The 13,362-nt window shown below is 33.2% G+C and overlaps 1 protein-coding gene, 1 long non-coding RNA gene and 1 pseudogene across 2 annotated transcripts; 2 read left to right on the top strand and 1 right to left on the bottom strand.

Annotated features, from left to right (window-relative positions):
- The first annotated feature begins 3,120 nt into the window (after positions 1-3,120).
- On the top strand, positions 3,121-7,184 carry LOC110711133 (annotated as a pseudogene).
- A 379-nt stretch (positions 7,185-7,563) lies between these two features.
- LOC110711134 lies at positions 7,564-9,212 on the bottom strand. The gene is made up of 3 exons (XR_002509275.1): positions 9,076-9,212; positions 8,890-8,978; positions 7,564-7,889 (listed from the first exon to the last, which is right to left on the bottom strand). It is a non-coding gene; the product is annotated as an uncharacterized LOC110711134 (long non-coding RNA).
- A 2,481-nt stretch (positions 9,213-11,693) lies between these two features.
- LOC110711186 (glutathione S-transferase T2-like) lies at positions 11,694-12,236 on the top strand. The gene has a single exon (XM_021889565.1). The coding sequence runs from the start codon at positions 11,694-11,696 to the stop codon at positions 12,234-12,236; it is 543 nt and encodes a 180-aa protein (XP_021745257.1).
- Positions 12,237-13,362: the final 1,126 nt, after the last annotated feature.

Raw genomic sequence — 13,362 nt, forward strand, 5'->3', positions numbered from 1 at the left:
AATATAATTATGTGATTTATATCTTAGTCTCTTAAAAATTAGGATAAATTAGACTTTAATCCTCTTAGGTAACATTATTAGAGTACAAAGAATATCATTTAGGAATGAAAAAAAAGTTATCGTTCTCTTCTCTTTATCTTTCTTACAAAACAATGTATTGCAGATATGTTAACGTGTATAATTAAACAAATTTAACATGATTCATGACTATATATTGAGTACTAGTTTTGTGCCATCGCCCAAATTGTTGATAATATTTCAAATAAAAACTTTTTTGCTTGAATGTTAAATACGGTCCTATAATCTTTTGATAATTTAGGATATTTAGATATATAATGTCATATCGCTTATTTAATTAAATAATAGTGTACTTTTGAACCTTTTTTTTTTTTTACTAATTCTCTATTTTTTTTTTAGAAAATAAAATTAAATATAGTATAAATGGATCTTATTTTAAAGAACTTTTTAAAACAAATTTGATGATGAAAATAGAACAGGGTTATGGAATATTTATTTAAAGTTATGATTAATTTTGTATATAAGAAATATTAGAATTCTATCGATAATAAAACTCTATACAACAATTTCATCTTAAAAAAGCTATCCAAAAAATTGTTTATGTGGATACAACAATTTTATCTATAGCATCATATGTGTCACAATAATACCTATTTTTCACCTACGTGGCCCGACACTTGGCGAAAAAGTAGAATGCCAAGTGTCGCTGTCTCGTGACCTGGTTGGAAGACCAACTTTATATATTAGTGACTAGTTTTGTGCCCCGGCGATGCCCAGATGGTTGATAAAAGTTTATGATAAACATTTTGGATTGAATGTTAAATACGATCATATAATCCCTTTTTTGATAATGCAGGATATTTAGACATACTGAATTGAAATATATTTTATTGAACTAAAAGTATATTTACTAAAACAAAAATTATTTTTCATGATTAAAACTTATTTTCACTAATTATCTATTGTTTTTGTAAATAATTAAATATACTATAAATGGATCTTATTTTAAAGAACTTTTTAAAACGAATTTTTTGATGGAAATAGTACTAAATTATAAGATATTTATTAAAAGTTAAGATTAATTTTGATATATGAAATATTAGAAGTTTATCGATAATAAAACTCTATACAACTTTTTTATCTTTAAAAATCTATCCAAATTTCGCTTACTTTTCATCATATGTGTCACAATAATACCTATTAATTTTGATACGTGACACTTGGCGAAAAATTGGAATATCAAGTGTCGCTGTCTCATGGACTGACTGCGTGCGAGACCGGCTTTATTAATTAGTGATATGATATGATGGCGATGCCCAGGTGGATGATAAAATATTAGAATAAACTTTTTGGCTTGAATGTTCATTAATACGATAATGTAATTCCTATCACGTATAATTATATAATAGTATATTTCTGTAGTTTTGTTTGTAAATAGATATCGATGTTATTATTGACTTGAAATTATTGTTATTGAACTTAAATTATTTTTACTGAACCGAAAGTATTTTTACCAAACTAAAATTATTTTTACTGATTCTTTATTAAAATTTAATATATTATAAATGGATCTTATTTTAAAGAACGTGCAATGCCCGGGTTGTTTGTTAAATTTTTTTATTTTTTTTTATCTATATGCTAAATTTTAAAACATATCATTAATATAAACTTTTTATCTATCCAAATAAATCATGTGTTTCAATAATGGTTATTTGTTACCTACGTGCACCACACTTACGAAAAGTTAGAATGACATATCTCGTCCCCTGCTGGCTAATCGAACCGCTTAAGTTTTGTTATATCGCGTGACTTTGATTAATCGTATATCTTTATATATTTATTAATGACTAACTTAATTTTTATGTCAATTAACAAAATATATCATAAATAGATTTATTTTGAAGTATTTATTTTTTTTTAAAGGAAATTTTGAAGTATTCTTTATCACAAATATTATGATAAAAAAAAAATTAAGGATAATCATAGAGAGTTATAATCTAATTATTAATTTGAATAAAATTATATTTTAATTTATAACATTGGTATTTTATCGAAAATAAAACTTTAAACCAATAATTTTATCCTAAATTTTATCCAAATTTTATTGAAATTAAAACTATAAACTAACTTTTTTATCGTACAAAATCTATCCAATTTTTTTTATTAAAAAATATATTCAAATAAGTCATATGTGTCAAGATAATTATCCTTATATGGCGCCTATGTGGCTCGACACTTGGCAAAAAGTTAAAATGCCTAGTGTCGTTGTCTCGTGGCAAGGCTAAAAGTTCCGCTTTATATATTAGTTATAGTTTTGTGCCCGGGTGATGCCTGAATTGTTTATAAAAATTTATGATAAACCTTTTTGCTTGAATGTTAATTACGATCATATAATCACTTTGGATGGTGCAGAATATTTAGAGAAACTATGTCATATCGCTTATTTATATAATAGTGTACTTGAGTTTTGTTTGTAAATAGATATTTATGTTATTATTAACTTGAAATTATTTTTATTTATTGAAATCAAATTATTTTTACTGAACTAAAAGTATTACTACCAAACTAAAATTATTTTTAATAATTAAAAATTAAAGATATTATAAATGGATCTTATTTTAAAGAACTTTTTAAAATGAACTTTACGATGGAAATATAATTGAGTTATGAGATATTTTTTAGAAGTTATAATAATTTTGTATATATGAAATATTAGAAGTATATTGACAATAAAACTCTATACAACAATTTTTTCTTAAATAATCTATCCATACTTAGCATCATATGTGTCACAATAATACATAATTGTCGCCTACGTGGCGCAACACTTGGCGAATAACTGGAATGCCAAGTGTCGCTGTTTCGTGGCTTGGCTGCCAGACCGGCTTTATATATTAGTGATATGATATGGTATGATTTGTGAATGATAGAAAAAATTTAAACCTTGTGATTGGGTTTTTATAAGCTAAGTTCCCATGGTTGTTGAGTTTCTAAGTTGTGCACATGCTTTTTCAAAATTACAAGATGTGTCCTCCAACATAAGGTGTTTATGCAATCGTACCCTTTGATGTTAACCCAACGTTAGTAGCTGTATTAATTGTAAGTACCCCACTTTGGAGATAAATTTCACGTCCAAATTGGGTTAGAGTTAAGTAAGGGGATTAACATTAAACAATTTTTTCGCATTTTCTCATCTACTTTTTCTTCTTTTTTCTTAAAGCAATTGATGATATATCAAGATCTCGGTGTACTTCTTTTTTCTCATTCGTTTCTTACTATTTCTAGTTTTTATACAATTACTAACGTTGAGTTAACGTCAAAGGGAACGGTTGATTAAACAACTAAAATTGGAGGGCACAACTAGTAATTCTAAAAAAGCATGGACACATCTTAGAAACTCAACAACCTTAAGGGCATAGTTTAGAAAAAAAAAAAAAAAAAAAAAAAAAAAAAAAAAAAAAAAAAAGAATTATACAAGTATAACATGTCTCTTCAATCGGATTCATAACCAAAAAAAAAAAAAATTATTAATTAACCTTTTCTTTAATTTTTATTTTAGGATAAAAATCAAATTAAGATCAATCGTTACTCGTTAAACCTTCTTAAATCTTAATGTACTTCTCAAAGAAGAAAAAAAATATATATTTTATATTTTCTAAGAATAATACCGAGCACTTGTATGTTACTAATAAAAAATACAGTATTCATGATTGCTTAAGTTTTATTGATTTTCTTGATAGCCTACAAAACCTAAATAATATAAAACTCTACTATAAGTAATTTTTCTTATTCCTAGACAATATCAAATTACATATTAAATTACTATAAATAAATTTTCCAAATCCTAAACAATATCAAATTACCATAAATCTCCCGTCAAAAAAAAAAAATTTACCATAAATCTTTTGTAAAAAAAAAAAAAAAATTAACATAAATCTATCGTCTATCTTAGAATATCCATAGATCCTAAGATCTATATGACTTTCCTTTATTCCTAAGTTAATTTTGCATATAAATAAGACCATCATGCATCATCAAGGACATCAACCCCACAAACAAAAAAAAAAAAATCTCAATTCTCTTTCTCTTCTATAATGAAGAAAGACGCAGACTTGAGGGTTTCCTGTAAAATTTCTGGTGCAAGTGAAGAGCAAGAAATGGAAGATGATATGCCTGAGAATAGAGCTTCTGACAGAACAGTTTCTGAATCAGAGAAGGTTGGTACTGGTAAGAAACAACGGTACAGGAGGAAGACTGAAATTCTTGCCGAGGATGAGGATGAGGATGATGATGAGTCAGAGGAAGAAATACTAAATGATCAGAGAGAGGGAAGAATTAGAGACATATCAGAGAACGGGATGCTGCTCGAACAAGGAAGTTAAAATTATGGAAATTGGAAAAGAGGGAAGAGGAAGGTGAAGTTGGTGCACATAGGATTGTTTCAAGACAAAGAGTACTTGAAGAAAAGGGTGGAAAAGAAAGTGGAAGAGCTTGCAGATGAGATAGAAGATGAACAGAACATGTTTGATAGTGTTGAGCAGACTGAATCAGAGCATCGTGAATTAAGGTTCAAGAAGGAGCTTTATCAGCTTATTGTCTCTATAAGGATGATAGATGATGGTACCGAGAGAAGGGAGTATATAATCCTGGATACATATGATCAAGAAGTGAACCAGAAGAAAAGGTTTGCTGTAGCTTTACAGAATTCCAGAGACGGTGAATCCAAGGTTAAGAAGGTAAATCCATTTGCTGAAAAAGAACTGTGGGAGAAGCACCAGATGGGAAAAGCAACCCTTAACTTTGGTTCTAAAGACAAAAGCATGAATTCAAACAGCTACGAATATGTCTTCGAAGATCCTACTGAAATCATAAATACAAAGTCACACAAGCACTCAAAATATTTCTTTCAAGATCAGATCGAGTTGAAACAAACAGATGTAGTGGATGGAGATAAATTTGAATCTGATTTGGAGAATATTGAGTCACAGGAGCTCAGGGAAGAGCAGAAAACCCTGCTAATCTATAGCTATAGCGAAGATTAATTTAATGCTATCAGAGATCACCAGAAGCTCATAATTGTTGGACAGACGGGGTGTGGAAAGACAACTCAAATACCACAGTATCTCCATGAAGCTGGATATACAAAAGTTGGAAAGATTGGATGTACTCAGCCTAGGAGAGTTGCTGCCATGAGTGTTGCTGCTCTTGTTTCCAAAGAAATGGGTGTGAAACTTGGACAAGAGGTAGGCTATTCCATTCGTTTTGAAGATTATACATCTGAGAAGACACTTATTAAGTATATGACAGACGGTATGTTGCTCTGTGAATTTCTTGGTGAACCAGACCTTTGTAGCTGCAGTGTTATCATGCTGGATGAAGCACATGAGGACAGTTTCCACAGACATACTATTTGGCTTGGTTAAGGATGTTGCTCGCTTTCGTCCTGACTTGAAGTTACTCATCTCAAGTGCAACTCTTGATGCTGAGAAGTTCAGCGACTATTTTGATTCAGCCCCTATATTCAATATCCCAGGGAGGCCTTATGAGATCAAGATACACTCCACTAAGGCACCAGAGGCTGATTACTTGGATGCAGCGATTGTCACTGCGCTGCAAATACATGTCACGGAACCACCTGGTGATATTCTGATATTTCTCACAGGACAAGAAATTGAAACAGCAGAGGAGATATTAAAGCAATAGGACTAGGGGCCTTGGTACGAAGATCGCTGAACTCATTATATGCCCAATTTATGCCAACCTACCGACACATCTGCAGAACAAGATATTTGAGCCTACTCCTGAAGGAGCACACGAGGTTGTGTTGGCTACAAACATTGCAGAGACATCACTAACGATCCAGGGCATCAGATATGTTATAGATCCAGGATTTGTGAAGATGAAGTCATATAATCCAAGAACAGGAGTGGAGTCATTGCTGGTGAAGCCAATCTCAAAGGCATCAGCAAACCAACGTGCAGGTAGATCTGGACGAACAGGTCCAGGTAAGTGTTATAGATTATATACTGCTTATAATTACCAGGAATTGGAAGATAATACTGTCCCAGAAATTCAACGAACTAATCTTGCAATTGTTGTGCTTACCCTCAAATGTCTAGGAATTCAAGAGTTGTTGAACTTTGATTTCATGGACCCACCACCATCTGAATCATTATTGAAAGCCCTTGAGTTGCTTTATGCACTGGGTGCTCTGAATAAGCAGGGTGAGTTGACTAAAGTTGGAAGAAGAATGGCAGAATTTCCCCTCGATCCCATGTTATCGAAGATGATTGTTGCTTCCGAGAAGTATAAATGCTCAGAGGAAATTATTACAATTGCAGCAATGCTTTCTATTGGCAACTCAATCTTTTACTGCCCCAAGGATAAACAGATCCTTGCAGACACTGCAAGGGTGAGATTCAGTGAGGGAAATGTTGGAGACCATATTGCTCTTCTCAATGTTTACAACGAATGGAAGTCATATGACTATGGAAGTATGTGGTGTTTGAGAATTATGTTCAGCTCAAGAGTACGAAACAAGCAAAGGATATAAGAGATCAACTCAAGGGGCTTTTGGAGAGGGTTGAAATAGAAGTCACATCTAATCTGAATGATTTGGAAGCAATCAAAAAGGCTATCACAGCTGGCTTCTTCCCTCACTCAGCAAAGTTACAGAAAGATGGGTCCTATAAGACAATTAAGCATCCTCAGATTGCATACCTTCATCCTAGTTCAAGCTTAGCACATATACATCCACAGCCAAGGTGGGTTGTATTCCATGAGCTGGTTTTGACAACCAAAGAATATATGAGGCAAGTAACTGAGCTGAAACCAGAGTGGCTGATTGTGAGCGCTCCTCACTTCTATAAGAAGAAGGATGTCAAAGACTCTGACACAGAGAATGCCAAAGGGGGTAAGGGGCTTTCTGCTTTAGCTGAAGGAATGCTCGAGGAGATGAGTTACAGAGATTTGTGTAAAGAATGAAACATAAACGAAGAAGCTTATGCTTCATCAATTTGCATGAATTGAAATCAATTATATGAATGATCACTAATTTCTGACACAAACATTAAAAATTCAAGAGGCTTGATCTCTACTAAATCAAACTACAACATTACAGTTAAATATTGTGAATATTGTGAATTTATTGATTAATATTCCTTCAATTCCTTTGTGTTTGTACACACTTTCTGATTCCCTTTTCTCTTTCTCTCCTTAACTAACTTCTTAAGGGATCTCCAACAAAAATATTTGTAGATGTACATTTTAGACCATAAATATTTTGTTTGTATAAGGAGTGAAGGAATTGCGGCAATCTACAAAACAGAAGAAGAAATTCTCCAGTTAATAGTGCAGAGTAATTTGACCTTTTTTTTTTACAGGAACATAGAATGGTTTAACCTGGTATAAATCACAAGAGCTTAATAGGGGAATAAATTTAATGGATGAGTTTGCTGGGAAGCAGTTTATTCTACTAGAGTAAAATTATGTATTGAAAGTATTGTTCATCCATTTACAAGTATGGAAGAAGGAACCATGGAAATCTAACAAGAAGCAGAATAAATTTGGTTTACTGACCTTACTCTTACAAGAAAACGTTCATGTAAACTACAACTTTTTAGACCTTAAGATAGAACTATTATGATACATCTTTCAATTTTAAGCAGGGAATAAGTATTAAGTTGTAGTAACATAGACACTAATGGGGTATTGATAGAGTAAGGTGAAATATACAAAAAGATTAACAATGAGGATACCCGAAAACACTGTAGCTTCTTTGCAACAGATATTGCAAGGTCGGACAAGGTTTCATAAAGAAATGGTTTTGGCCAATTCATATGAGCCATAGTAACTGCATCATTAGCTTCAACCTGCACAAATAGCCAAAAATTTGCACATCGGCACATTCAATAAGACAAAGTTACAAGATGAAGGTTGCCCCAAATAAGGTTTTGTGGAAAAAATGGAATAACAAGCTGAAACATTTCTAATTAGCACATACATAAATTAAAGTAGTATTCAGGACAACCACCCTATCCCAGAAGCAAACAGTAACAAGGTTTTAACAAAGTGCTGATATCGTCACAACTTACACCTACTTAAATGCCAAATGATTCACCTTGATCAGAAATAAACAAGGTAAAATAATACAATAATATTAAAGCCAAAATCTATTAGGGCCATAACAAAGGTTCCCCCAATATCTGCATCTAAATTTCCATAGGTTTTCTTAAGTCAATGAGAGAATACACAGCATTTTATCAAAGACTAAGAATGTTGATTTTGGGGTATTATTATGCAAAAGAGATGGCATAATCTTATAAAATTGCTTAAACCAACATTGATAACAACCACGATATTAGATAGAAAATTTCATTAACAAGTTACAAAAACTTTTCCAGTAATCTAACACCATGTTCAGTAAGTAAAGCTCAAATGATGATCCAATTTTCCTCATTCAACAATACTTTCATCATGATTCTTGAACACTTGCAATTAAAAAATTGCACGATTATACTTCAAACATAAGACCTCATTTTGCATCTTAATCAACCAACTTCGCATCCAAAACACTCACAATTATAAAATTAAACATTTATACTTCACATACAACATCAATTTCGCATATTTAATAAACAGACTTCACACTCAAAAGACCAAAACACTCTTAAATACAAAATTAAGCATTCATACTTCACAAAACTTCATAAAACCTCAATTTCGCATTAATATAATACAATTTTTGGCGAAAAATTCAAAATCTACAGTTAAAATCTACTCAACAACATCACCAAAACCACAAATTCAGCTCAGAATAAGACATTATTCAAAACATTTAAATCAGTATAATTCGCAGTAAAACGAGCTTACTCTAAAATTCTCAATCAATCCTTGCCACGTGGACGGCGGAGTCGATTCGCCGAATCGAGTTCACCGTTTTCTCTTGGTATTCGATTTCGCTGAATAAAATTCACAATTCAAATCAAATCAAAATCACTAAAAATTATAGAAAATTAGGTAAAATTAAGCTATTTTATAATGAAGGAGAGAGAATACGGAGAGAGTTGTTCGGCGCCGGATTCTTCGATGATTTCAAGGCGTTTTATTGGGAGTTTGTTGAGAGAATTCCATGTCACCTTCGTCCCTCCATTGTTGAGCTTTCGCCGGAGTTTTAAGGTTCTAGGGGATTTTATGCACGAATGAGCTTAACGCCTTAACGTCCTCATCTGAGCCCCGGCCCCGTTTAGTTTAACTTTTTTTTTGTTTTGTTTTTTTTTTTTTTTTTTTGGAAACAACCGGGAGCCGGTTGACCAAATGAAAGAAGCCTAGCTAAGTGATGAGCAACAAAGTTCCCATCTCTTTTTAGAGCACTTACAATGGTGGGCAAAATAAAATGCTCATGGGCATTTTTGTGGACATTTTGGTAGAAGTAGTCTTGCAATGGTGGGCAAAAGTGGAAATGCCCATTGGCATTTGTTATTTTGCCCATGAGATGAGCAAAAAATAGGATGAATAGTAAGTATGTGGGGCCTACGAATTTGCTGACCCAGGCAAAAAATTTCGGTGACCAGCATGCAAAACGCTGCGTTTTGGAGTGCAGCAAGAAGACCCCCGCATCAAAACGATGCGTTTTGCTGAGCGGGAATTAAAAAAAAAGGGAAGTGGACTGACGCGTACAGGGATTTGACGAATGGCAGCTCGCCACGTGGCGTGTGCAGACTCTTGACCTCCTAAAAACTAGCTGTTGCAACGGTTATTTTTTTGTAATTCAGTTTCTACAAAAAATATTGAATAAAAAAATAAAAAATTTACCAACGGTCATAATTTTTTTTCCTCTATAAATAGACATGCATTTTGATATATTTTGGTATAATTTCAAAAAATCCATAAATCCTCTATATTCTTTATTTTTCTAAATATTTTGCAATTTTAAAAGAAGATTTTGTTGTATTTCACCCATATTCAGGTAAATATGTTTATATATATATATATATATATATATATAAATTCAGTTATTTATTAAAATTAGTATATACGTGATTTTTTTGCAAATAAAAAAATGTAGGTCATGTAATGTAATTGCAATTATATATATAATTGAAGAAAGTTGTTGATATTTTGTCCATACATTACTAAATTTGTAGTTAATTAGTTTGAAATTATTTGTTAATTTTTTTGAAATTTGGGTTGTTGTTTTGTATATGTGAAGTAATTTGTTATGATAAAATATATTGTATATGTTATTTTTGTGTAGGTACTTAATTTCGTTACATTAAATTATGTATTATATGTTTTGTTTATATGTTGTTGAATGTGAAAGTTGTATATTTAATAAATGTGAAAGTTGTATATGTGATTTTTTGGCAAATAAAAAAATGTAGTTCATGTAATGTACTAGCAATTATATATATAATTGAATTTAGAAAGTTGTTATTTTGTCCATCCGTTCATAAATTTGAAATCAATTTAAGTTGTTGTTTTGTATATATATAATTTAATTTAGAAAGTTGTTGTTGAATGTGAAAGTTGTATATTTAATAAAGTTGTATAGTTAATTTCGTTACATTATATTATGTGTTTAGGGTAAAATTACCCATGACAAATGGACCAATCCGGACCTGCCACGTGTCCACCACGTGGGCCAATCAGCGTCCGCCACTTGTCACCCTAAGAGTTCCAACATGGACTAATCAGGTCACATCATGTGGCCCATTATCCGCCAACCTGGAAAACGGCCATCGCAGGCCCAATTCCCGAGGCAAGCCCAATCAGTCCTAGGTTTTCCCAGAAAACCTAGTATTGGGCACGTACTTCGAGGCTATATAAACATGTCATTAGCCTCCATAAACAAGAGGATCATCTCACCTAGAGAAGTCAAAACACATTGATCACTCCTCCCTTAGAGGAACCAGATCTCCCACCTTTACTTTCCGCATTTATTACTCCTCAAACAAGTACTAACTTGACCGTTGGAGGCGGAGCTCCCACCACAAGGGGTCTCCGTTGTTTTGCAGGTACAGGCGCAAGGATACCAGTACCGGAATTGTAACTCTCCCGCAGGACATCAAAAAACCCCGAAACATTATGTATTATGTGTTTTGTTTATATGTTGTTGAATGTGAAAGTTGTATATTTAATAAATGAAGTGGTATTAGATTAGTTTTTACTATTTGTTGTCATTTTAATTTGTTGTTTAAATTAACTTTTTTTACAATTTTTTTTTTGTGATGCAGAATCTTTTAATGGATCCAAACAACCCAAATTTCCGTCAACAATTTTCTGGTTTTAACGATGATTTCCTAACTAATCCCGAGTTTCAATTGTTCTTGCAAAGATTGGGCAATACGTCTTTGCAACCACCTCCACAATATCAGACACCCACTCAGTTTCCCCTACAAAACCATGTTAATGAAGAATGTACACCTGAAACTGATCATGATAGCAACACACAATTCGATGAGAGCGAAGAGGAAAGCGTACCAGAGACGCTGCAGTATCCTCCACCAGTTCCCAGACTGAAATCCAACTAGGTTGCTGCACGAGTGACTCGAATTTGGTCTGTTGCGGAAGACGAAACTCTTATTGGGTTGTACTTGGAGATCAGCGAGAATGCTATTAAAGGTACGAGCCAGAAAGCAACTTCCCTTTGGTGCGATGTACACGCAGCATATCAAATGGCTCATGCGGAGAAGCCGCATATACTTCCACCAAGACCTATGAAGAGTCTGACGTCGCACTGGAGAAGGTTGGCATCAGACACACTACAGTGGATATCTTGCTATGATGAAGCGGGTAGACTTCCGGAGGGAGGGAGTGGTTACAACAAAGCTGACCGTATAAAAAGTGCGTCGAAGCTTTTTCATCTCGCCCAAGGTCGCAATTTCGCTTTTCCTCACGCGGTTGAAATGATTAATAAAGATCCAAAGTGGAGGCCAAAGCTGAGATGGTCCTTGTCAAAGGAGGAAAGAAAAGCTGCTTGTGATGTTGAGGAGCAAGGTAGTGCTGGAAGTGGGAAGAGGTCCAAAGATGATGGAGGGGATGAAACCCCTACGGATGGTTTTTCATCTAGAGGAATACAACGACCCAAAGGTGTGAAGAAAGCAAAGGCCAAGCGTAAAGGGAAAGAAGTAGCTTCAGAAAGTGCTTCGTCTGAGCTTAGCAAACGATTGAAGGAATTTGCTACAATTCGCGAAAGGGAGGCCATTCTGAAGGAATAGAGGATCAAAATTGAAAAGGATAAGGAACAGAGGAAACGGGAGGAACTTGACATTCATAAGATGAGAACCATGTTTGATATGCTGTAAACTCTAAAGAATTCGCCTATGCCACTCACTCCTGAAGAAGAGTCGTACAAGAATTTTTTACTGGGTAAATTACAGGGCTTTTAAGCATGTTTGGTTGTAGTAGGTGTACGCTTGTATTAGTTAAGTTTTTAATTATGCGCAATGTAGTCTTTTATGTTTAACTTGTATTAGTGGTGTGTTTAATTTCAATGTCATATGTAAACTTGTATTCTGATTTTCCAATATTGAATGACAAGTTGTTTAACAAGTTGATTTCAGTTGTCATTGTTACCGACATAATTGCATTCAATTGTTGTCCTTGGGTAGTCACTTTTTTTTATTTCACTTTAACTTTGGGTCATTCATACCAACATAATTGCAATAACTCTTTGTCATTGTGTAGTCACATTTTTCTAAATTCACTTTGTCAGAATGCTTTAACTTTGGGTCATTGATACCGACGTAATTGCAATTAGTCTTTGTCATTGTGTAGTCACATTTTTCTGAATTAACTGTGTCAGTATGCTTTAACTTTGGGTCATTGATACTGACATAATTACAATAAGTCTTTGTCATGGTGTAGTCACATTTTTCTGAATTCACTTTGTCAAGATTTGTCATTGTCAACTAGCATAGTATACCAATTTCGTGGCTGAAAATTTGATTCCTTTAGTTGGTGTGGTCATTCAGATTTATAACCACATATTCATTTGATATATTTGCTATATATAGTAGGCATGGCACATATCCACAACCACACCAATTCTGAAAATTACAATATTAATACATGATGTATTCCAGACCATCATCAAGTTCAAGTTCAAGTTCATCTTCTTCAAATACTGAAGAATATGATCAACTCGTTGATGAACTCTTCACATACCAACCCCCATCTTTCCTCATGTCCCAAACACAATCCCAACCTACTTCAAAAACACGTAGAGGGGGTACAAATAGAAGAGATAGGGAAATGGGACATGCCAGGCTGTTTAATGATTATTTTTCCGATAATCCTGTGTACAACACCACCCAATTTAGAAGAAGATTTCGTATGCAACGA

This window comes from Chenopodium quinoa, unplaced genomic scaffold, assembly GCF_001683475.1.
Source record: "Chenopodium quinoa cultivar QQ74 unplaced genomic scaffold, ASM168347v1, whole genome shotgun sequence".
Classification (NCBI taxonomy): domain Eukaryota; kingdom Viridiplantae; phylum Streptophyta; class Magnoliopsida; order Caryophyllales; family Amaranthaceae; genus Chenopodium; species Chenopodium quinoa.